At 44.1% G+C, this 24,963-nt stretch overlaps 2 protein-coding genes across 2 annotated transcripts in view; one reads left to right on the top strand and one right to left on the bottom strand.

The window, feature by feature from the left end:
* Nucleotides 1-4,084, top strand: part of LOC128878377 (glutaryl-CoA dehydrogenase, mitochondrial) — a 5,685-nt gene extending 1,601 nt beyond the window's left edge. The window contains exons 3-8 of the mRNA XM_054126518.1: nt 618-986; nt 1,091-1,220; nt 1,455-1,677; nt 1,740-1,969; nt 2,159-2,319; nt 2,403-4,084. Of these exons, the coding sequence (XP_053982493.1) occupies nt 618-986; nt 1,091-1,220; nt 1,455-1,677; nt 1,740-1,969; nt 2,159-2,319; nt 2,403-2,470 (1,181 nt within the window). The 3' untranslated portion in view covers nt 2,471-4,084. The remainder of the gene's footprint in view (nt 1-617; nt 987-1,090; nt 1,221-1,454; nt 1,678-1,739; nt 1,970-2,158; nt 2,320-2,402) is intronic.
* The window catches only part of LOC128878378 (homeobox protein onecut-like), a 60,218-nt gene continuing 38,616 nt past the window's right edge, over nt 3,362-24,963 (bottom strand). The window contains exons 3-5 of the mRNA XM_054126521.1: nt 16,016-16,039; nt 15,429-15,544; nt 3,362-12,142 (exon numbers count right to left, since the gene is read on the bottom strand). Coding sequence (XP_053982496.1) covers nt 11,933-12,142; nt 15,429-15,544; nt 16,016-16,039 — 350 coding nt within the window. The 3' untranslated portion in view covers nt 3,362-11,932. The remainder of the gene's footprint in view (nt 12,143-15,428; nt 15,545-16,015; nt 16,040-24,963) is intronic.

The raw sequence follows: 24,963 nt of genomic DNA, 5'->3' as shown, positions 1-24,963 counted from the left end.
GACTTTTTGGCGGAGTGAAGTGCAACAAAGTGGCAACTCAGAAGTTCGGCGAAATGTGAAAAATCAAATGTAAAGTGTTAAAATGCAACTTTGTTGAACTTTTTGGCGGAGCGAAGTGCAACAATGTTGCACATTGAAAAGAGGGAAATTTAAGGGTAATGGTTCCAAGAAATGAAGGGAAATCACATCAGGAAATAGGGGAACATGAATGGGAAATCTACCCGAAAATAGAGGGAAATTTAAGGGAAATGTGGTAGGAAGTGATGGAAAATTAAAGGGAAATGTGCCAGGAAATGAAAGGGACTTAAAGTAAATATGCTAGGAAATGAAAGGAAATTAATGGGACGTCTGCCAGGAAATGGAGGGAAATTAAAGGGAAATGTGTCATGCAATGAAGGGAAATTAATGGGAAATGTGTCTGGAAAGGAAGGGAAATTAATGGGAAATGTGTCATGCGATGAAGGGAAATTAATGGGAAATGTGTCATGCAATGAAGGGAAATTAATGGGAAATGTGTCTGGAAAGGAAGAGAAATTAATGGGAAATGTGTCTGGAAAGGAAGGGAAATTATTATTTATTTCTGAAGTAAATGTTATTACAATTATTTGAAAATTCAGCTACCTTCGACTGGAAAGATCCGTTCAATCTTGAATCGCAGCTGACTCAAGATGAGATTCTGATCAGAGATCAGGTCCGTTCGTACTGCCAGAAGAAGCTGTTGCCCCGAGTAATCGAGGCGAATCGAAAAGAAATGTTTCACAAGGAAATCATGAAGGAGTTGGGCGAACTGGGAATTCTGGGATGCACGATGAAGGGTTACGGTGCCGCGGGCGTCTCTTCCGTAGCCTACGGTCTTCTAGCCAAGGAAATCGAGGCTGTGGACAGTGGGTATAGGTCTGCCTTCTCGGTGCAGTCATCCCTCGCAGCGGGTGCGATTCATATGCACGGCAACGAGTCGCAAAAGGAACGGTTTTTACCTAAACTCGGTACGTGTTTAAAAGAAAATACAAGCACGCGTGTACCAACGCGTTTCGTATCTTATAATCGTATTTCATTTAACGAAATGAGCGACCATTCGAAATACTTACAGTTTCTGGCGAAGCAATCGGTTGTTTTGGATTGACCGAGCCCAATTATGGTAGCGATGTTGCAGGCATGGAGAGTAAAGCTACTTACGACGAAGGAAAAAAGATTTACAGGTTGAACGGGAGCAAAACATGGTGAGCGCCGTCGATGTAGTAACACTTTAAACGATACTTAATCCTGTCAGAGAATCATGTTATATTATTCAAGCTTTGTCTACACGCGCAACTCACTCCGACGGTATAGAGTATTCACTGTATGGATTCTTGCGATATACACGGAGCAAATATACTTTACCTGTACGGTACCTGTAGCGTAGGGATCTAAAAAATTCTAAATAAAGGTATGGTTAAACGCATCGTTTGAGCCAGGATCACAAATTCTCCGATTGCCGACGTATTGATCATCTGGGCGAAATGCGACGATGGGAAAATCCGTGGGTTCATCGTCGAGAGGAAGGGTAACGAGGGTCGCTTGTCCACGCCAAAAATCGAAGGAAAATTCTCCTTGAGAGCTTCCGTCACGGGCATGATTCTGATGGACAACGTGGAAGTACCAGCGGAGAATCTCTTACCGAACGCTGAGGGACTCAAAGTGAGTGTTACGTAAAGAAAGCGTCCGTAAAAGAATGGAAAATAAAGGAGGGTTTGAGACAGGGCCCGTTCAGTTGTTTGAACAACGCTCGATACGGCATCGCGTGGGGAGCTTTGGGAGCCGCGGAATCTTGTATGCAGGTAGCCAGACGGTATACTTTGGAACGGAATCAATTTAAGAGACCGCTCGCAGCCAATCAATTGATGCAGGTCAAGTTAGCCGACATGATGTGCGACATCGCGTTCGGCTTACAGGCTTGTTTGAGGGTTGGCAGATTAAAAGACGAGGACAAGTAAGAAAATACGTATCTCCCTTATACCGAAACCATCAAGCTTATGAGTACAATTGCCGTTGTTATCCAACGTACGATTTTATATTATAGTTCGATACACGTTTTCCATAAATTGCGCTTCAATTTTTTCACCCGAGTATTAGCAATTCTTTTTGACTCGGTAATTGTTTTCGATTCCTCTTTCGTCAGAGTTACGCCAGAAATGATCTCCATGATAAAGAGGAACTCGTCTACGAAAGCTTTGGAAATCGCAAGAACTGCCAGAGATATGTTGGGTGGTAACGGGATATCGGACGAATACCATGTCATCAGGCACGCGATGAACTTGGAGAGCGTCGTTACCTATGAAGGTACGTACGGAAGATCAATCGGGAAACAGTTTTTGCTGGCGAGGAATCGGAAAGTTGCGTACAACGTTGTTTCTTTTTCGCAGGTACGAAGGACGTTCATGCTTTGATACTTGGCAGAGCGATTACCGGCATACAAGCCTTCGGAGCATGAATGCTAAACGGATAACCAGTTTGATAACAGATAAAATACTACTATAAAATACTCTTGAAAGACGATGACGCTTACATGTATATACATTTTTGTATACCATTTTTGTTGTACCAAAATAATTTCTCCGAGAACAAAGGTCCTGCGTTCTACGTCTTTTAATTTAACGGTTATTTCGTTTCGCGATTCGTAATCTTAATCTTCCGGCATCTCGAATGTCCTTTCGTTTGTAAATGAAACAATTGGGAATACAAAGGAACGAAAGCGAACGTCCAATAAATGACAAGACTACCAATCCCTCTTTCTCGAGTTTATTTAACTTAACTGCGAGCTCCCATGAATTAATGTTTATTTGACTAGATTCCGTTGCTACAACGAAGGCGTCTACCTCATCGCAAACCTTCCGACGCGCTAATCCTTCCTAAGTCTTGCTTAAAATTAAACTCTCCTTTAACAACTGACATTACAAACCACGCAACCGAAGTTTCAGAAACCGATGCTCACGGATTTCGACGAAATCCGCGAAAGAAGAGGTAAACGATCGATCGCTGTTCGATCGAATCGCGTCATCTCCAGAGAGTAAAAGAACGATCCAAAATAAAATGTTCGTAGTTATGTCGACTTGCACAATTCACGTGAAAAATAAAACCGTAGGAAAAAGAGACGAAAGTTGCGCGTCAGCGAAGAAGAATCAAACAACAATCCGGGTGGCCCTCGGTCGTACGGAAGTTTCTTTCATTTTGTTATCTCTCTGTTCTTTCATTTTCACCAGTCGACACCGTCGAATTGCACATTTATTTTTGTCCGTTGAAAGGGAGCGTGAAACACACAAGCCTCCTGCTTACTTTTTAATCATCGACAAGGGCGTATCACAACACAAGCGGTACTCCGATGTAATCATAAATAAATTAAGTTTAATTGCTAAGTAATAAAACGTTAATTACATATGTCAATTGATAATTAATTTAAGTACAACACACGTCTCGTGCAAAAGTGTAAAGAAGTTTCTTTTTTTCGTGCTACACTCAATTACCATTGTTTTTTTTTTTGTTGTTTTTGGTTTTACGACGTAAGTTACTCTTCTTGTTCTGTCTTCTTTTGGTTGATTGGTTTGTTTACGTGTCTGTGTGTGTGTACGCGTGTGCGCGTGTGTATGTGTGTGTATGTGTTTTCTTTTTTTTTTTTTCGTAAATGGTTCTCGACTACAATAAGCTCTTGGTAAAACGTAGTAACATCGTAGTTTACAGTAGTTTACAGCCGCCCCCGTCCCTCGCGCGCGTTCCGATCTCGACAGAACTCGCGTGTCTATTACGTACATAATTCCGCGTTCTCATGCTGCAATCGAATTTTCCATCTAATAATTTCGATCGACGGGAGAAAGAACATCCTCAAATTTCGTGACTCGACGGCGTAGTATCGACGCTTTTTGGATCCCAGATCCTCGATCGTCGCCGTTCGATCGACGAGCGGACGCTAACAAAGTGGTCGCTTACAAGAAAAAACTACCCCCTCGTCGATCTTTCCGGCGGATCGATCTCAGCTGAAAAATTCGACTTCATCATTTACAAGTGTAATTCTGTTGCAACCGCTTGCGCTCTCCTTCTTTATCACCCCCTCCCCCGCCCCACCCCATCCCACCCCTATTTTTTTCGCAAAATCAACGACGCGTAGCTCCCTCGACTAAGTTTCACGTTCGTAAACTCTTTCTCTCTCGCATTCTCTCTCGATCACTCTCGCTCTTTGTACGCGTGTGTGTCCGTGTTTGTTCGCGTTTGCGTGTGTCGGTGTATACGTGTACGTGTCATTCGCTAATGAATACGTAAGTGTAAACAATAAATAATGTTTTCCTCTTTTACTCGCGTTTAATCTACGATCCTTTGGTATGTCCTCGCGGAGATTCATCGATCCTCGGTCACGCCTCCCTTCGCCGAGAAAGGAGGAAACGACCGCTGCCGAAGCGAGAGATCGATCAGTTTCCTCGATTCTCTCAATCTTTTAATCCGTTCGTTCGGCATTCTTCGTTTAGCGTGGCTCCGCGTTTCGTCTCGTTTCGATACGTCCCGCGCAAAACCTAAGCTGTGTGTTTCGACCCTAGCGGCGTAGCGGTTCGCGTTTAAAACTCTAAAAGGAGCCCCGACGTCGTCTCTCTCAGCTCTGTGAAAATCCTCTACCCGTCTGTTCGTTTTTCCTTTTCGGTTTGAGAGACCGTGCGGTCGCTCGCCGAACATTTCCTGCCCTGACGGTGGACGTCGACACGCTGAACCCTCGTATTATAATAAATATAATAATGTATACTTGCTTTTGCACTTGTATTTTACATTATTTCATCTCTGATTAACTAATCGATACCTTATTGTCGTACGAACCGTTCACCTTGTTCTCGCTTCGTTCTTTCAACGCCCACGCACCACACTCGTGTGTTTTCTTCTGTCGTCTTTCGATCTTCCACCGATCCGATCAACAGATAATTAGTTAACGAATGGCCGCGAGACGCGACCACGGGCTCTCGGACATTTCTCCCTGTAGTCCTGAAGGGGTTTCTGCCCTGCGTTTCTCCCGCTGCTCGCTCGCGACGGATTCGAGCGAATCAAAAACGAAGCTTCGCAGCGTTTCTCGCGATTCGGCTATGTTTTATTTTACTACGAGTCCGTATCATTGTATTTTCGTCAACTGTGGTCTTTATTCAGCAAATTGTTATTCCTTTTTCGAGCAACATCGAACATTCAACTGTATCAAACAGAACTGTACGATACAAAAAGGACATTAAACCCGGCCTAATATAATCAAGTGGGATCGTTTTGTCGAGAAACGCATTGACGGTCTTCGTCCCAGAAGTCAACAACGAGAAACGAAATAATTCTAGTTAAAAGAAAACGAGCCTCTATCTACGAAACGAGTAGCCGAGACGAGGACAGAAACCGGTCCCCTAACCTCTCCACCATTTTTACGCGTGCTATATAATAATATAATATATCCCATATAATATATTACTCAACATTCGTCCAACGTTGATTACCTCCGCTCCGCATATCTTGCCGAGTCCAAGGGTTAACTTAATATCCCCCCTCTCCTAACTTTTCTCGTATCTACCGATTTAAAACTCGCGCGCGCGACTCGCATCGTTGCAATATAAAAAAACGCGTATACATACACGGATCCGAAATAGATTCTCTTAGTCTCTACGTTTTATTCCCTTTTTTATCGTTATTACTATTATTTCTCTTTTTTCTTTAATATATATTTATATATTTATATTTATATATGTTCATTCACCTTCGTCTCGAGGTTCCTTCGCCGTATGCCACCGAACATCCCCTGAACATTCGTCGAATTGATACGAATCGTTACGGGGAATGGCGTACACTGCTCGGCGAAAGACCACGCTTATTTTGCACCCTCGCGGAATAAATCTTAGCTCGGAATTAACGGTTCGAGTATTTCTTCCGTGTTTCTGTTCGTCATCGTCCTCGATTTGAGACGAGGTACCGTGTACCGCTAATATTGTGTACTGGCTGTCTTGGAATGATACCGACAAATTAATCGAGCCGAGAGAACGAGGATGTCACGCGTATTATATTACAGCTTGACCGTTGATGTTGCCGTTAGTGTAAAAAGCATCGAGCTAACGGTGCTTCGTTCGTCTATCTTCAAAGTTTAAATTGACACTTGGTCACGCGAATATTTTCTTCTAGAAACAGGATAAATCGATAATTGTTGCGATATGAAAATATAGCGAATAAATGGGGATGTCTCTCGATCTAGAGTTTCCTGGAAAAAAAAAACCTTCCTCTCGACATGTTCCTCTGCTCCTATTAATTTGTCCGTGTTATCTTCGAACCCTCGGTAGAACTAGGTCGCGCGTTATGTCTCGTCTCGCGGTCTTCTTCTAATTACACGTGTTCGCCGATCGTCGATCGATCGACACCGGAATATCCCGGCAACGACACCCCGCCATTCGATCGCTGGGCTTTTCGCTATACTAAATATATGTATCTTCGTCCCACCCTAGCCCACCCACCCCACCCCATATCCTCTAACTACCCCTGGATGCCTGAAAATGGCAATTATATTTATATATTTATATATATAATATATCATTCATTTATATTTATATTTATATTCATATTTATATTTATATATTTATATTTTATGTATATTTATATATATATATATATAGTATATATATAATTATATACTATGTTCTTGCTTTAATGTTCTGTTTCGCGTGTACCTAGCGTGCGTGTCTTTCGGATTCCAATTTTATTTACGATAACGCAACCCTTTACGCCCTCGACCTTTCTCTAATCCTATTTTAATCGTTTTTCAACTCGATCGCGATATTTTATTACTGTTGTTGTTGTTGTTGTTGTTGTTGTTGTTGTTGTTGTTGTTGTTGATGCTTCTGTTGCTGTTACTGTTGTGTTTGTTCTGTTCACGACCCGTCAGCTCTTGTCAGCTCTAAAAATTTCTCGAATAACTGTGCTAATTAAATTTCCCCTGAATCTCAGTTCTGCATTCCCCCTCCCCGGCCACCCCGCCCCACTTTCACTCTCTCTTTCTCTCACTTTAACAAACAACATGTTTACGGTATACTTATATAATAATCAATCGTCTCGTTACAGGAATAAAAATCGCATTAATGGCAACAGGAATAATACAAATAAACGTAATAAGAAGAATAATAGCGACAAAGGTGACGATGATAACGGCGTAATTGATAATCGCGATTAATCGTCTATGTACAGGCTTATCGTACGGATAAAGATCCCTTCGCGCGTCGTTTCGTCCGTGTTTCGTTCTCCCTGCGACGTCTTCCCCTCGAGTCGGATCGCGACCAACTGAGCGCGCGAGATCTTTTCCTTGTCACGATGCGACCATCGCCTTTGTGCCCCCCCCCCCCCCGCCCTCCCCTCCCCGTGGCTTGCTTACCGCGATATTACATTCAAGGGTTGAAACGGACGAACCTCGGGCAACATCCTGCTATTACGATCCATTTTTTATTTGGAAATCTTGCTCGATCCGACTTTTGCTTGGTATGTAAAAATTCTACTTTGCTTCTTAAACTTCGCGACCACCCGCTCGTTTCCTCCCACGTAGATTCGTTATTGCTTTGGTTTTCATTTTGGTTTTAAATTCACAAATTTTGCTCTTTTCTGGATCTTGCGAATACCATCATTCAATGTCCGCGAATGCAATTTGGCTTTGCAACTTGTTACGTCACTCCAAACTTTTCCGAGTCTCCTCTAGTCTGTATATTCGCGATGTTTTATCTATTGCTATAGCGTTGAAACAAGATCTCTTTTTCCTTCCGTCCAGAAAACATCTATCCATTTCCTTTCGCTCCCCGTTTTCCCGATAATCGGTAGTACGGTACCAGGTCCTCTGATCGACTTCGTTTTCAGTTGTTTTGTTGCTCCGATGTCGCGTACCTCTCGAGAACTGTTCGCTGTCCGATACCTTGCGCAGAGCAGATGTTGCGCAACCGACGAAAAAAGTGGAGCCATCTTCGAATGGTGAGAACCTCGAGTGTAACATCGTCGCGCGGGTTACATCGCGTCCGACAACGAGACGGAACCACGCCGGACGAGGAAACTTCTATGAAAACTCGACGCTCGAAGCTATCGCCCGCTCGCGACCTCCATTTCTCCTTTTCTCACGCGTCACTTTGAAGTTTAAAGTTTAAAGTGTAAAGTCACGTTCCTCGACCCAATGGTCGAAACGTTCCTTCTCGTATCACCATTTTCTTACACACCCCGTTGAAACAGCGACGCTCCTCTTATATTTAATTTAAACTGTTATTACAATAATATATGTTTACTTTGTACTATATATGATCTTATAATCGACGGCCGCGACCCGGTCGCTTCCGTTTCCTCTGTGGTTTCTTATTTTTGGTACGATAAGTTTAACGTTCATCTCGACGCGGTGACATCCGGACAAACCGACGTTTCGCTCACTGGCCAGCTTGAAATTCGATTAAGAAAAGAAAAAAAGATACCGAGTATCCTTTGCACAAACAATCCGATGAACGCAGAATTTGAATCCCTGGGAACTCGAAGAAGCTCAAAGCTCGAAACATCGACGGACATGTCTTTTCAGTTTGTTATTTCGACGCTTTAACTAGCGTAGAGATATAGTATCGACTAGTATAGAAGATTCTTGTTTTTGCGCATCTTACATCGGGCCCTCCTACAAACAACTCGATGTCTTCGCGAAACATCGATGATTCCAATTTAGATAGTGAAAATAATCGAGAATTTTCACAAACATCCTAAATGTCATAACTAACATTCGAGCACTAAATATTTAGCAAAAAAGCAAAAGTATCTTAACGTTGTTCATCGGTCGGATTCAAAGAGAAAAGGAAACAAAAACAAAATACACAACCATGTACGACAGGTCTTCGATAAAGATTGCTCGATTACTAATGTATAACCGTTGCTCTTTGACTTGCAGACAAATATTTTTCAGATATTCCAAAATATTTGTAGAACCCAATACCGTTTCGAAGTCGAAAATGAATAACTTTGCGCGAAGGAGGCCCCGGTGGAGTCGCCTGTCCACTTAAAAATAATTTAATAATCGAACGCAAAACAAACGTAAAATTTTTCAAGACGAGGAACGGTTCGCGTGCAAGCGGGAAACGCGAAAAGAAGCCACCTCTTTTCCTTACTGAAAATCGGTGGTTCTTTTCTTTTCAGTCTGTTCGATCACTGCTCTTTCACGCAATCGAACGCCTCTGTATGTATATGTGTATGAGTGTATACGTGTGTGTCTCTTTCTCTCTCTCGCGTGTCGCTTCTCTCGCTCTTTAATATGTACAATAGCACAGCACAATTACGATTCGGTATCGAGTGCGGTTCACTAAGTCTTTCACATGCTCGCTCGCTCTTTTTTCCTCTCTCTCTCTCTCTCTCACGCATTCCACTTGCTCTCTCTTCGCATGTCGGTGAACACTGATCCACTAATTCTCGCGAACGATCACCCTCCGTACGTCTCGTGTCCCGTCTCCTCTTCTTCGTCGATTCGCACAAAACAGCGTCCACTCTGATATACAATGTTTATTACATACATAGAATATATCACTTGGCACGTGCACCCTCGACACGATGCCACTTTTTTGTTTTGCATATTTTTGTATGTGTATGTGTGTATGTGTGTATGTGTGTGTATGTGCGCGCGCATGTTTACGGTTGTCGCGTATGAGTGTGTTGTGTTAAGAAACGAAGCTGTTCTTGTTCGCGTTCTTGTTCAGTTTTAACGGGTTCGTTAGGTTGTCCCTTTTAGCGACCAACGAGGACACGACGAGTCCTGAACGCTGCACCCTCTTGCGTCGACGACTTTCGGAACGAAGTCTCTCTCTCCCTCGGTTTCCAACACCCTCTGTTTCTTGAATTTTTACGGACTACTTTTATTCGCAAATCGAGGCATTGTCGCTTTAAAATCATCGTTGCCGAACTGGAGTTTAATCAACTATTTTCTTTTTTCCTACCACGGGAGATATTCCAGAATTATCGGAAGAAGTTTAAAAATCTGATCTTTTGTTTCTTTGACGCGAAATTGAATTTCGTTTTGTAAGTCGGATTGTATAAATAAACTTTCGGGGTACATTTTTCTGTCTATCGATCCTTTAAAGCGACGAAATCGATCGTTCTAAATCGTAGGCTTCCTCGATTTCAGTAAAAATATTCCTTTTTCAAGCGAAATGTTGCACTTTTCTAAATTCGTGCAAGTTTGAAACCCTTTGCGATTCCGCGTTGAGCCAGCCACGTCTCTTCGATATTTCTTTCCTTATCTTAAATAGAACATGGCACGAAAACTGTCCACATGGCACTAAAACACTCCATTCTTTAAAACGTTTATTATAGTATTAAAAAAGTATCTTCGCGCTCGACGTGAAGGGCATCTTTTTCTAAATTAACACCGGCTGCTCTCTAGACGAGAAGACGAATCGCAAAGGGTTACCGCGTTCGAGAGAAAAGTATCGTTTCCTTTCACGGTTACGCAACTTAAAATCTCAACGCCTCGAGATCGAACGCGTTGGAATTCATCTCAACGTCGCCCGTTCCGCGTCGAAGAAGCTTACGAGCACCGATTAAAACAATCCGAAGCGCGTCTTTCGCAATTTTGACTAGATAAAAAATGGCGTTCTTCGGAGAAGCACTTCGACACGCGTAGACTAGAAAGTGTTTCACATCGAGGGGATGAACCACCCACGGCGGAGAAAGGTAGCTTAATCTAGTATGGCAAATTATGGCACCAAGTTTCCGGAGAGGTTCGATTCGAAGTCTCGAACGATTCGTCCAAGTGTAATTTTCGTCACATTTTAGACGATCTCACGAGCTCGATATCGAAGGAGGGAGAGAGTTTCTCGGATCCGAAAAACGACGGCTGGCACGGTTTCCTTCGACGCCGCTAGACGATGCTCGATTTCGATCTCTGGAACGTCATGTATGTTTATTACCGCGCGATTACCTATCCATTTTAATCGAATAGATCGTCGACATCGAGATACAATTTTCCAAAGAACAGGAAATTTTGTGACGACAAAGCTATTTTTATATTTCCAACGTATAGTATTTCCTCGATAAAATAAAGTCCCTCCGCGTAAAAAGTATTCGCAAAATAACGACAGAACCGGAAATTCTTTTTACCATAGAATCGAATCGCGACGAATAGTTTGAAACGAAATGGTTTTTGCCGGCGTGTTGGTCGACGTGGAGGAGCTCGACTATAATATTCACGGACAATACTGCCGCACGCGTTACGGATGGTCGTCGTTAAAAAATGATCACAGCGGCCGTGCTTTCCAGACGATTTTCCAGGCGTGGTTATAAGATAATGACGTCGTTGCGTGGTAGTTCGAAGAATGACCGGTTTTGCCTTGAAATTCGTTCTGCTTTCAGTTGAAACGTTACGAAATTCGGTCAACCGTGGGACTCGACGGAAATTCTCGAAGCTTTTAAAAAAGTTCCGAAAACCTTGAAAGCGTCGACCGTCGAACGGTTTCGATGATATCGTCAGTTCGTTCCGGTAGATTACTCGACAAGGAAACGAAGGTGGGATTCGTAACTGGACGAAATTAGATCGATAAATATAAATTAATGTTGGACAAGTTTCTTCGATGACTGGTGACCTCGAACGATACCGTTTGTCCAAGCGCTTACAACGCACAGACCTAAAGGTCTCGTTGATCTGTATATCCAACAACGGTATCCAATCGTGAGAAAAATTCATCGATACGGTCCCGTGGTTATCGTCGCGTTATCGAAACGAATCCCAATCGCCTATCGCAAAGAATTCTGAACGCGTGAAAAACTGACGTTCCAGGTCAGTTGGAGATATCCTCTCGTTCGAAATCAAAGCAACGCGTCGCGTCGCGTCGCGTGAAACGCGCTGCCCTTACGAGAAGGGCAAATCTTCTTCGGGTGACTCGTCGTGGTACTCCTCGTGGTCGGACGTGTGTCACAAAACATCGCTTGGCTGTCGTTGCCCGATACCTATTGTGGGTGATAGCTGTCCCTCATCGACCGCGACGGTCTTCGGGTCCTCGTCCTTCCACTTGTCCATGGAGCGGCGTCGAGCGTTCATGAAGAAGTTGCCGACCGTCGTCGGCTCCAGGCCCAGCTGCCTGGCGATTGTCACCTGCATCTCTTTCGACGGCCTCTTGGTCTCCTGCAACACGACAAACATTCTTACCAACTGCGTCCTAATTACGATACGTTCGAGCACGGAACGGCAGTTTATCAAAAGAATCTGCAATTCGACGAGCCGGCATACCCGAACATTGAATTCCATTAACAAACGACTAAACCACCAAATTCAGTCCACCAAATTCTTTCTACTTACTAACATTGTTACATTACAGCTTTCGCCCCGTATATAAACGAAATAGGTAAAGTGACTTTTCTGGTATTCGTTCGTTCGAACCAAGAGAGAACGATACGAAGAATCGTCGTTCGACCGTCGGAACGATAAACATTTCTCTAGATGTGGTAAACGGGCTGGCACGCTTTCTTCCCACGCGACGTTTCTTACTCGACGTGGGCCGATCAATAACGGAGGAGGTAGAGAGAGTGAGTGAGCGAGAGAGAGGGTATCGATTGGTCGAAGCAACAATTATTACAAACCAATGTTCCAGCGGGCGTGACAGAACGCAATAATTATCGCGCTACGCGTAAAACGCGACCGTTTAACCCTCTAAGCGTTATTACATTAAAACGAATGATTCGCGAATTATCCTCGATCTTGACACTCGTCGATAATAGTCTTGTTTTTTAATTTCGAATTCGTAACGAAGATGATATTTCAGTCGACGAACCAACACAATTTTTCTTTTTTTTCTTTCTTTTCAACGAATTATTTGATAAATAAATTACGTTTAGTCGTACCCGAAGATGACTCGATTTAGAAAGATTTAGAAAGATTCGTACGCGTCGTAAAATTTATTAAACTACGTTGCATCGTAATTGAAAAAACGATTGAAATTTGTCCAAGTACAGCGTTTACGAAGAACACGTGATTTTCTTGTCGTTTTTGAAGTTGTCCGTGCACCGCTCGCCTCGTGACACATATGCAACCATCGCTCCGTTCCCTCTTCCTCCGCTCAGACACGGTGCACAGTGGCTGTCAAGGAATAATCACGATCCTCGTGCCGATAGTGTCCTGTATTTCCAGCAATTGATACGCTTCTCTGTATATTGAACTGGTATTCCGTAGACAGAGGCGGCAACCTTCGTTTCGTTGCGTTACACACGGTGAATTACATTCAGACAGGATATCGATACGGCCGCGGCCGCGCGCGGTTTCTTAAACGTCACCCCGGTGCATACTCCCTTCGAATTACGCGGCACCGAGTTTCCTATCAGAATTCTTCGAAGCCTTCCTAACCCTGTACTCTTTTTATTTTCCATATATTTCGATATTACTACTCTTCGAGTTCGGACATTTGGAAAATCGAAAACCACCGTATTCGCGTTGCTATCGTCGTTCGATGCAGGATACTTGGAGTAATTAAATCTCTCGTAACAGCGCCATTCTAGCGGCTTGATTAATTTCTTTTGCACGATCGATCGGTGTTGCGCGTTTATTGCTACGTTTTCACGACTGTTCGTTCGTTCGCGACTGCACGTTTCCCGATCGCAGTCCAAGATTTTCGTCTTCTTTACGAGATCGTGATACGCGAATGAGAAGTGGAAAGATTCGTTGCAAGTTTCAAGTTCGAAGAATCGAGCGGAAAATAGAAGCAGAACGCGAGAAAGATCGAGCGACGACGTTAACTGGGCTAAGGTCAATTCGCGAACTATTTGGCATACTTCCAAAGAGCCAACGAATACGCTTCGACCGGATCTTTCGTCTTTCTCGAGAACGTCCACGTTATTTCCATATTTATCTTTCAATCGAACTGGTCGGAAGGGTTCCGATACGTTCGATCTGTTTCGATGAAACTGATTCCCTCGTGTTTCCGGAAGATTGATCGAAACGAATTCGAAAACCACGCGTTAAGAGTTAATTTTTTTTTAAAAGCTCCACTTCGAAAGACTGCTTGCGATTCAACGTTGAGGAGTTAACGTAAATGGAAGTCGCTGTAATACGAATGTCAACGATCGTTGTTGCCAGGCGCGTTTCGAGGATTGTAGACTTTTACGCGTGGAATCGAATGGCCGCGATATGGACGGTTCGCGACGAGCGAGGTATCGAGTGAGCGTCTACGGACGTAAATTCCGCGTCGTCATTCCAGAGTTCTTTCGTTGTCTTTTAATGCCTTCTTTAATGACAGGTTCGTCGCAGTTACGGAGACCGGTTTGCAAACTATTTGGCATAGTTCCCAACGACATTACCCGGCGCGTGTACGGTACCTAGACTTCTAACGCGAGCCAGAAACATTCGAACCTTCCAATCGGCTTGAAACCTTCCAATCGTCGTGGAAAGGAAAAGCTAATCGCGAATAAAATCAGTCCCTACGACCAAGTCAAAAAGGACCACTCTACGATCGAGTGGTAGAGAAGAGAGATATTCGCGATGCCATGAAATGCCAAAGAAATTCAAACATTGAATAACAACCGAAATTTGTCAGCTGTTGCTTACTTGGTCCAACCCTTAGCAAGCTTACTTATGCCAAGTTCATCGAAACGATCGAGACGCGCGTGCATCGATGAAACGGAGGACAGAAACGAGGGAAAACAATCGTTGGTGTCGCGTGTCGCGTCCCTGATTTTTCGCATGCACGTGGATAAAAACGCGCAGATCGAGCGAATGGCAGGTGGCAGGAGTAGGAGTGCGGGTGGAGGGTTGAGTTTGACCCCCCTTGCGCGTCAACCGCCGACTATCGATCTGTCTTGAATTATTTCGCGACCGATTCCTTCGCCGCGCGCTCCCCGCGCTTCGATTGCGACTACGATCGCGAGCACTTTCGAGAATGCCCATCGATATTGTCCGTTTCCTCATTAGCGTTCCTGTCGACGTAGCAACGGGACAAAAATCCAGCCCACCCATACTCGAAACGCCTTTTCCATTTTTAACGATGCCTATCGCTATCGATGGCTGCCAGGAAGCGGGGAAATTTTATTGCTCGATCCTTTGAATGTTTCACTCGCCGGGCTAGCGAGAAAGGGTTCCTTTATTTCATTAATATTTTGTCCGTTATCGAGTAACCGTTGGTGCACGCGGTGGCAAGTAAAGGAAGATTGATGCGCGAATCTTGCAGCATTACGATGGAACAATTTGTTCATCGCGGAAGACAAGCTAATTTCTTCGCGGAGTAGACCGTGGTAGACAGCAATAACGTCGCTTTGGAATACGATTTCGCGCGAAGCTGCATTGTTAGAAAAACGACTGTTCGCGGAGAATTTCCGTTCGTCAATTTTCATTGTTTTCGAATTTTCCTTTCCCGGGACAATCGAGACAGAACGCGGAGAAACCGCTATCGATCAAAACGCGAGTTAAGTTATACAAGACTTACTTTAAAAATAGCCTGTAGAGTACGGCGCTGAAGGTCTGTGAAAACCAGGCGCGGTTTCTTGGGGGCGGGCTGTTGGTGTTCTGCCTGGCTCGCCATCTCGTCTTTCCTCTTGCATGCTAAAATTCAAACCATCCTTTAGTCGATCGCCGTGAGAACCGATGGAGAGAATCGCTAGCTACTTTGCCCGTAAAAGAGAAAACGCGTTCGATGGTACGGACAAAAATAAAGGGAAAGAACGTTGTTTGTAAATTGGAAACGACCTCTTCGGCTACTTCAATCCGATCTCGCTTAACACTAGCGAAAGATTGTCCCCGATTCGTTCGTGCTCGAAACGACGTAACGAAGCACCGTGTACTTTTTAAAACAAACTCCAAAGACGTTCCGTTGTCGCGGAAAAAACGCGAACCACATGGTAGTGAGTCGTTGAAAAATGTTCCGCGCGAAAGACTCCAAGCAGCCGCTAAACGCGATACGAAAAGAAGTATTTCTCTCTCGCGCCCCGTGTCTAATCAACGATAGCTTCGATTAAGACGTCGCCAAACAAACGAAAGGAAAACGGTCTTTGAATGTATTTTAATCGTACTTACTTCCGCGTTGTGGAATCTGTGCAGCTGAAAGCAGAAAAAAAGACGAATGTGAATCAACGGTGAACTCGTTCAGGTGAACGACCATTTTGTAGGTCGTTTCGTAGAATCTTTTTTTACACTCTATGAATGCTTTTTCGTTTTTTTTTTGTTTTTTTTTCTTTTTCTTTTTTTGTATATGTAACTCGTTTCGTACGTTTTCAAACAAAAGAAAACAAAAATTAATCTGGACTTACAGATACACATCGAGAAATATGTTCAAGGGCATAAGTAACATGTACACAAGTCACTGGATAAAAAAAGGGGATTCGGTTGCATACCACGAATATCTCAATAACTGATATAATACTACTGCTGATAAACATGTCACTAAAGGGTACCAAAAGAGGGCAGGGGCGGGGGGCGGACATGTGACGATGCAAGAGTGTCAAGAGATGCATTTCCTTGGAGAAGCGAGAGTGGTTTCGGGTGTGTTTTCGTTGGTGTCTCGAGTGAGTGATGTATGCCTTGTTTCGAATCTGAGTGGTATTATGTTTTGTCGAGTATACGTTTTCCCCCTCGTTTTTCTCTTTGTCATTGGAACGTTTCCAACGAACGCGAGAGGTAATTTTTCCGAGAAAAAGTTTGCACCGACGCGGATTTCAAACAGAGCTCTCGAGAGACTCAAACTCGTAAAATTACATGCTTCTCGTTGGTCGTACATATTTCGTTTCTCTGTTAGAGTAGCAAATTTCTTAACGATTTTTTATTTTTCTAGTTTCTAATTTCTTCATTTCTCAATTCGAAATTTTCCCGCGTGGCCAACTTTTTGACCAAAAAATATCCGGGTCCCAAATTCTCCGATTAAAAATATCTCGTATATTCGGAAACTAAAATCCAACTCTCTTAAAAATTTACGAACTTCGATTCGCGTGTAAAAATTATTTTACAGGACAATTGGAATGGAAACGGCATGAAAATGCGGTACATTGTATCCATTGAAAAAAATAAAATTTCACTCTACCGTTCGCTTCCTGACAACTCGAAGTTCCTCGATCGAAAGTGCGCGAGCGAAACAAATGGAACGCGTCGCGACGAAATCACCATTTTCAACGAATTCATTTTTCTCAGCGAGGAGACTGCACCGCGGATTCGATTTTAACACTGCGCGCCGATTGACTACCCTTTGAAATAATAGCTATACGCTCACGCGAGGCGATCGCGACATTAAATCGAAATTGCAACGTAATAACTGCCGGTCCCTTGCGGTGCTCGTCTCGTAAATGGGGCATAATCGTAGATGAGAGGAATAAAAAAAAAAAAAAAAAAAAACGACGCACGTGAACAGGCCCGGTTCCAGGTATAGTAAACAATTTTATTTGCAACACGCGTTTAATCCTAAAGAATTACGTCGCGGCCAGCAATCTAAATTGAAACTTTATCTTTCGAAACTGCGGGTTCGTACCTGGACGAGAACTCGAGGACTTTTAATTCCGGTGTTTCCACGGCTGTCAATAACAACCGCTACCGACCGTTGCGTTCGATTCCGTCGTAGAAAAAATCGAACCACCGTCGCGTCGATCGCGAAACGTCCCAAGTTTCAATCGTGTCTAACCGATCCTAATTCCGCCATCGCGAGTCACGATTTTCCATTAACCTGCCACCGGGACGACCAACCGTTGAACGATCTTAAACGTCACCCTCCCCGTCGTCCCAACGACAAATCCTTGGCAAAGTAGCTCTCGATTAAAATTTTCTATGCGAGCCTTCCCTTCGTTTTTCGGTTGCGGTCGATCTACGAAAATGGAACGCCAACGCGTACACGGGGGGACGGACGAGGAGCAACGAAGGGACGAAGACACCAGCGAAGGGGTGAGGGGTTAAAAGGCAATCGCGCGCCATTAGCAAGCGACCGATAACGAATGAAAGGAAGCTCGCGAAAAAATGGCACCGGGAACAAGGACATCGAGAGCCCAGCCACGGATGCCATTGCAAAGGGGTTGCAAAGGGGCGCTGTGGGTGGTGGACAGCCGGCAGAGACGGAAAATTGACGCGTTCATTATTACCCTCGGGGCTTTCGAGCAGGAAAGGTTTGATCGTCGCGACAATCGACTTATGGGCGCGAAGCGTTTTCGTCGTTTCACTTTTTCCAACATCTACCCTCTTTTTTTTGACGTTATTTCTTGCCCTTTCGAATACAGGAATTATCACGATTTTCCGTTTAATTGCATATACGGGCTTAAACTTTTCTAGACTCCTCGCGCCATTTTTCTCGACTATTTCCGAAAGTTTCGTCACGAAACACAGCGTTTCCTTCGGTCCGTTTTCCCTTGGCTTTCGATAATAAAAATCTATTTTTGCCGACAATAGCTTTATGAAAGGGGAAGAACATACCGATGACAGTGACGATATTCCCGGACAAGGAACGGACAGGGAGGTGCTGGGGGAGGTGTTAAAATTGTCAGCCGGAAGAACGGTCGCGTTGTCAGACATCGTTGTGTATCCGTTGGTGAGCAGAACTCGAAATGGATGCGAAAGCAGGAGCCGGATGTCACGGATCGATCGAAGGATTCCAGAAACGGGCAAAGTGGGCCAAATCCAGTCGGGCGCAACCGCGCGATAAAGCATTAACGAGCTCCTAACGTGCGGAATATCTCTGACGCGATGTCGGTGTCGGTGTCGGTGTCGGTGGCCGCGAGCTTTTTCGGAAAATAATCCGGCTGACACTTTGTGCGCCACGGCCTGAAAAGCCGGCCAGGCCACTCTTTGACGCGAGAGGATCTGCTCGGCCGGAAAAATTTCATCGGCTTCGTCTAATCGAACCGTGTATCGTCGAGGAGCCGCTATATCGAACGCGCTCGCGACGACGAATAACGAATACAAGATAAACATCCGTTTATCCGATCGAACAAACACGCAACACTGACTTTCACTGTCGCCTGGGTTACGCGCAACATACAACGTAAATAGATATTCAATTATACGCGACTGTCTATTCGTAGATGTAACGTTAAATAAATAAATTTAGATTATAGAATGAAATATTTCGCAACGAATAGACAAATATTTAACTATTCGGTCGACAAATGTCACAAATACGTTGCCGTACGTTCGTCCTATTCATCGAATGAAATTGTGCCATCTACGCTTTTGATGGACAGCATCCGTTTCATTCCCAATCCAACCATTCGGAGAGAGAAGTTGTGAATCGTTTCGCGAAATCTTCGCGAGCTACCTGCGAAATCTATCAAATTCAGGGGTTATCGAGGCAATATTTTCCATTGGAAGCAGCCAAAAACCCACAAGCTCAACGTTGAAAACAAAAGTCGCGAAAGGGTGTCGGAAATTGAAACCGAAATGGGCAGATTTCCAACCGTAGGAAAAGCCAAAACTATAAACTTCGAAACTCCATCGAGCATCGCGTCGCGTCGCATCGACAGGCTCGAGTGGTCGTGGGATCGGATTCGCGTACAATCCGGGCGTAACCGGTGGCTAGGTTCGATCAAAAGGAAGTTTGTCAGGGATGCGAGTGCGGCACGTAGACGTCTTGTTCGTATAGGTGGGTCGGGGATTCCGTTGCAGCCACCAGCCTTTTCGAATAACTCAAGAATGATTGCGTTTCGGCCGAGGCAACCCGCTGGCGTCACGTGGTCCCAATAGCTTCTGGTATATAATAAAATAATACACGCAGAGAAGGCGGCCGCGCATTTACATGGGCCACGCGATCCCGATACTCTGTTCCGGTCCTTTCAACCCCCGCGACCCGCTCACCCTCTCCCGATACACCGGGTGTGTCGTCGAAGCAACTTTCTCGTTGGGAATTGGCCAGCCCTTCTCGTCGATGACTTTGATTCCATTTTATTTGCATCCTTTCGATGTTGTTTAACTCGATATTTACGAGTAGAATTATTCAAATCCCTATTTGAACATCTGACTTTGAGCTAAACGAGATCATCGTCTATTTCCGACTTCCGTCTTAATTCTTCTTTCGTTGACACTCGTGTCGGATCAACTTTTCATTTCTTTTCGTTCCATTTAAACGAGATCTCATAAACATTGCAATGCATTTTAGATATGGACGTGTTTAGAATTCAAAGCAACGAAGATTTGTTTATTTTCTTGCGAACGTTTTGTTCTTAACTCGTTTGTACGATCTATCGATACCGATGCTCGCTATCACCGTTTTTAGGAAAATATCCAGCTGCCAGGAAATTGAATTTCGCTTCATTTCCGTTAATCCACCTACGGCAATTGCACGTATTATCACGATTTTGATGTTTGTCTAACGCGATTCAACGCTGGACGCGCAACATTTTCAGTCGGACGTGTTCTTTTGCCTCTATCAATTTCTCCATCGTCTCCGTTCACTTGTTAACGTTAAGTTAATTCAAGTCTTTCGAACGAATCGCATCTCGCAAATTAAAATTGAAATAAAACCGATAACTACATTTTGAATGATTGTGAAATGTTAACTCCAAGCACACCTTATAGACAAGTGGGGGTGGTTGTTCGTGCAAGGAAGAACCTCGTCTCCGATAGGCATTCCTCTTCGTTGCCCCTTTTTTGCCTGATAGGCTCACATTCCGATGGAGTCGGGACGCCCGGTTCTTCTTGGATTTTCTCGCTTCGCATAGATTTACGAGGGCGATTCAATTTTATTGCTTATTGGCCGAACTCGACGATATTCGCGGTGCCCCGTCACCCGCACAGGGAACTCAATCCCGTTTACGCCCTACGACGCGCTTCCTCGACTTCTCCTATGTCACCGTCTACTTCCGTGTACTCCACTCGCTCGAATCCAACGTTCCTATTAACGCGATTATCGATATCTTTTACTTTTTTCTCTTCTCTTCTCTACTCTTTTCGTGTATTTTTCTTCATGGAATCTATTTCATATCGGTTCTCAATCCTTCGACTCCGCGCCGAAATTGGACTTCGTGGATCCTTAACGGAATTTGGGGCGGACTTCCGGTAAACTATTGCTGGTTGACTAACAACGAAATTCCGATAAAACTTATTTATACTTTGCAAAAGCGAATATCCCGTGTTCGATGATTCGACAAAACTAACATCGAAAGACGCACGAGGTTCGTTCAAAAATAGTCGGAACGTCGAGTGCTCCATTCTACGAAACCGGAAGAAGATACCCATGGCTTTCGGCCCAAAGTTTGTTAAAATCGGACACGATGTTCGATCGACGCCGAAAGTTCGATTACCGTATTCTCGGACCCCCATCGCGTAATTAGCGATCGTCGAGTTAATAATTTAATTATCGTGGATGACTCGCAGCGGTGAGTACGGACGCCGCGAAAACAAACGGAAGACCGATGGCAACAATAACGGGTAGCGTCTGTCGGACTCATTATCGATTCATTGAGCTCGGAATTCTACGCGTTTTGACGGACGTTCGCCAGAGGAAGTCGGGGGCACGCGACACTGTACGATTCAATTTTCGAGAAAGTTAATTAGAGCGTCACGGTGGCTGTCGAGCATTTTTAACGAGCGGTTACATGTCCGATCGCGTTGCGAAAAATCTGATAGAAAAATTTTCCTCTTTCTCTGTAAAAAGTCAAACGTTCGACGAATCGCTATAGAGAAATTCGGTGGCCGACGACCCGATGGTGAAGAACGGCAGCGAACTAGCGGATTACTAAACAAAAGTACGGGAGGAACTTGAACGAAACGGAACATTTAAAAGTAACTCGAGAAATAGGTATTCTGTGCTTATTGAAAAGCAAAAGGTAACGAATTCGATGGGATTTGAAATTGACTAGCTTCCAGACAAACGTAGGATCGTTTGGGTAAGAGGAATAACAGGAAATTCGGCAACGATTGGGCAAACAATTGCAAGAAATTCGATTAAATGAAATTTCCCTTCGATGAAAAATTCTCGTAACTCTCGATGGCTCGAAGTTTGAAGGTGCGATCGGTTTAATACGCTTGTTAGAATCAACGACCGACAAATCCGATACAAAATATTTGGCGAAACGTCAATCGACAAATTCGTTCAACCCGGAAACCCACGAACGATAGTTGTATCGACTTGCCGGACCGTTCGTAAACCACGGTTTCGAACGAATTTAGCATTACGGATTACGTTAGAGACGGTCTCAAGGGAACCGAGAAACGTTCGAGACGTAGATGTAGACGATCTTTTCGAAACGTGGTTTCGTGTACCCCTGATGTATCCGATCCGATGTCCCTCGACCTGTTTCTCACGGGGTGGCTAGTAGTGCTCATTCTGTGAACACATTCTGAGAATTATTCGATAACATTCAACGTTCATCGCAAACTAACGACCAATGTCGAAGCGCAACAACGATACACGTTTTTAGATAATTCGAGAAAGAGGTCGAGTGTCACCGACGTAATGTGGGTTACGCCTGTAATGTGCGACTTCTTTCCAACGGGCTGAACATTCATGCTTTGTCTTACAAGGTATCGACTAACAATACTGGTATCTGGTTGAATAAGGGCGTGGGCAGGGGTTCAGGGGGTGGGGTGGGTCAAATACTACCTGCGAAGGGGCCTCAAAATTAATATCTAAGTAAACGGGCACTCTCTGTATTACGGTGGATTCTAAAATTGGGATTTATCTGGCGGGGAATGGTCGGCTCGCAGCAAAATGCTCACGTTCGATAAGACAGCATTCGAGCCCGAACATCGGCGAAACTTTTCTTTGTTTCGATCGAAATTGCGTCGATATATTACGGCAGACGAGCAAGACGAACGATCTCGTTGGCGCCAATCTTTTACCGAAATTACGCGATTCAAATCTCGAGTAATTGTAACTTTTTTAATTGAAAATTAAAATGTACAAGTCGAAGAGTTTGCGTGCAGGTACTTTACTTTTCCGCCACGCCGACGATCGATCGATTACGTGGAAAAATTTCGCCAACCTTCGGGGTGACAGGTCGTCTAAACATAACTTATTTTTCCCCGTGTACGTCTTCGTGTCGTTTTCTAAGGACAAAGACGCGAGAGACAGAGAGGAGCGCTGGAAACGGGGGCGTTTTCGTGTTCTCGTCCCCGTTTCCACGCCGAGGAATTTAGCAAGCAAGCAAGCAAGCAGACTTTCGTCTGTCGTCGAATCTGTACGAAAGGATCGCCGTGTAACTAGGGTGTCCTGTATTTTCTTTTATTCGTTCTCCCCTTTTCCCTCTATCTCGTCGAATTTTCGTACTCGGAAACGCTCGCCACTTCTTTTCTCGCGTATTTCACCCGTTCCTCGACAAATTTAGCATTCCATAGAACCGAATCAATTTTTCGGTAAACTGTCTCGTTCTCTCTTTTTTTTTCGAGTACGATCAACGAACTTGAAGGGTGAGAAACACCAAAGAATTTGGGGACACCCTATCTGTGACCCACGTGGCGAGATTGTTTCTTTATTCACAACGATGCTGGGACTCCGATAGACTTCGAATACGTTGCTCGAAAATAAGATCGCGAAAATACATTTTTTAGATCGGAGAGAATTCACCCGCCGTCGACTTTGGATACTTTATCCAATTTATCGTAAGTATAATAGAAATTATCGATTTCTAAAAAAAAGAAAAGTATTGTTTCCACCCAGCACCGTTCTTAAATAATAATCTCGCACCATTCTCGACTACCCTCTTCCTCGAAGTTTTGCGCTCCGATTGGAACGCCCTTGACGTTCCTCGATCACGCCGGAGAACAGACTCGAAGACGCAGAACGGAGGGGAAATTCTTCGTTCGTGTCGCTCGAATTACATAGTATAATAGGTAATAATTATAATAATATACATATATATAGAGAATATATATATATATATATATGTTGGCCATGCAATGTGCTACTGTACATATATAGAGACTCGAGGTAGCCCGGTGGCGTTTTATTGAGAAATTTGTCTCTTCCTCAACGATTTATCGGCACACCATGTATCATCCCCCCTCTTTTTGCTTTAATCTCTCTCTCTCTCCCTACTCATTCTTCTCGCAATGTTTTTCCTATGTCTCCCTACTCTCTCCATTCTCTTTCATATTATTCGACTTATCTTACTTTCACCCTCGTTCGTTCATTCGTGTTATCGATTTCAAATTTTCTAAATTTCGTCAAATTTCGCGTAACCCAATTTCATTCGTGCGCGCTCAAGGTGTAGACAAGGGATGCTTCCATAGTTCTTTCCCGCTTTCACCGATGTACTTCGAGCTATCGAAAGCCGCGCGTCCCTTTACTCGCGGTGATTTATACGTATTATTATAATAATACCTTATTTACGGGCAATAAGTCCTTGATATCGAGTACAATAACAAAAAATCTAGAAAAATAGCCTACTTTTTGCGGGATTTTTACTGCAAAGTTACAAATCAAACTGTCCAAATTCTAATACGCGACTATTAAGGAAAATAAAAGATCGGATCCACGACGGAAGAATGAAAATCCCGAACAACCGTACCGCGTAAAAGAGAAGAAAAAGTTCGACGAAAGTGTCGACACTTGGAGACGACGCGATTCTCGTCGAGTCGTTCGAAATACATCGGCAATTCGAGCGCAACGCTCGCATCTTCCACTTTGCGCCAGTCGCTGAAAAACAACTTTCCAGCCTGTGTCACGGGCTCTTTCGTTAACTTCGGAACGATACACGAAGAAAACAATCGACGCGAACCCTCCAACTGGGAATCAGAATTTATAGTTTTATCCGAAACGCGATGATTAGGAAAATAGAAAAAAATGTCGCGAGATAAAGGCGATGGGATTAAAATTCAACGACGATTCTGCACGCAATAAAAGAAGCAAAAGCTCGCGTCGCGAATTGGCCGTGGACACAGAGCCTAAAGACGAAGCTTCCTCGCCGAATGGAAGACAGCGACGTTAAAAAAAAGCCGAACCCCTTGCCTACGTGGCTTCCAAAAGGGTGGCTCGTGGACTGGAGTGCCGGTCGAGAGGGTGACTTGTATCATCAGCAAAGCCGGCGCACAATACGTCGGCTTAAATTCACCGAAAC

This window comes from Hylaeus volcanicus, chromosome 6, assembly GCF_026283585.1.
Source record: "Hylaeus volcanicus isolate JK05 chromosome 6, UHH_iyHylVolc1.0_haploid, whole genome shotgun sequence".
Classification (NCBI taxonomy): Eukaryota; Metazoa; Arthropoda; class Insecta; order Hymenoptera; family Colletidae; genus Hylaeus; species Hylaeus volcanicus.
This window is presented reverse-complemented; position numbering and strand designations above follow the sequence as displayed.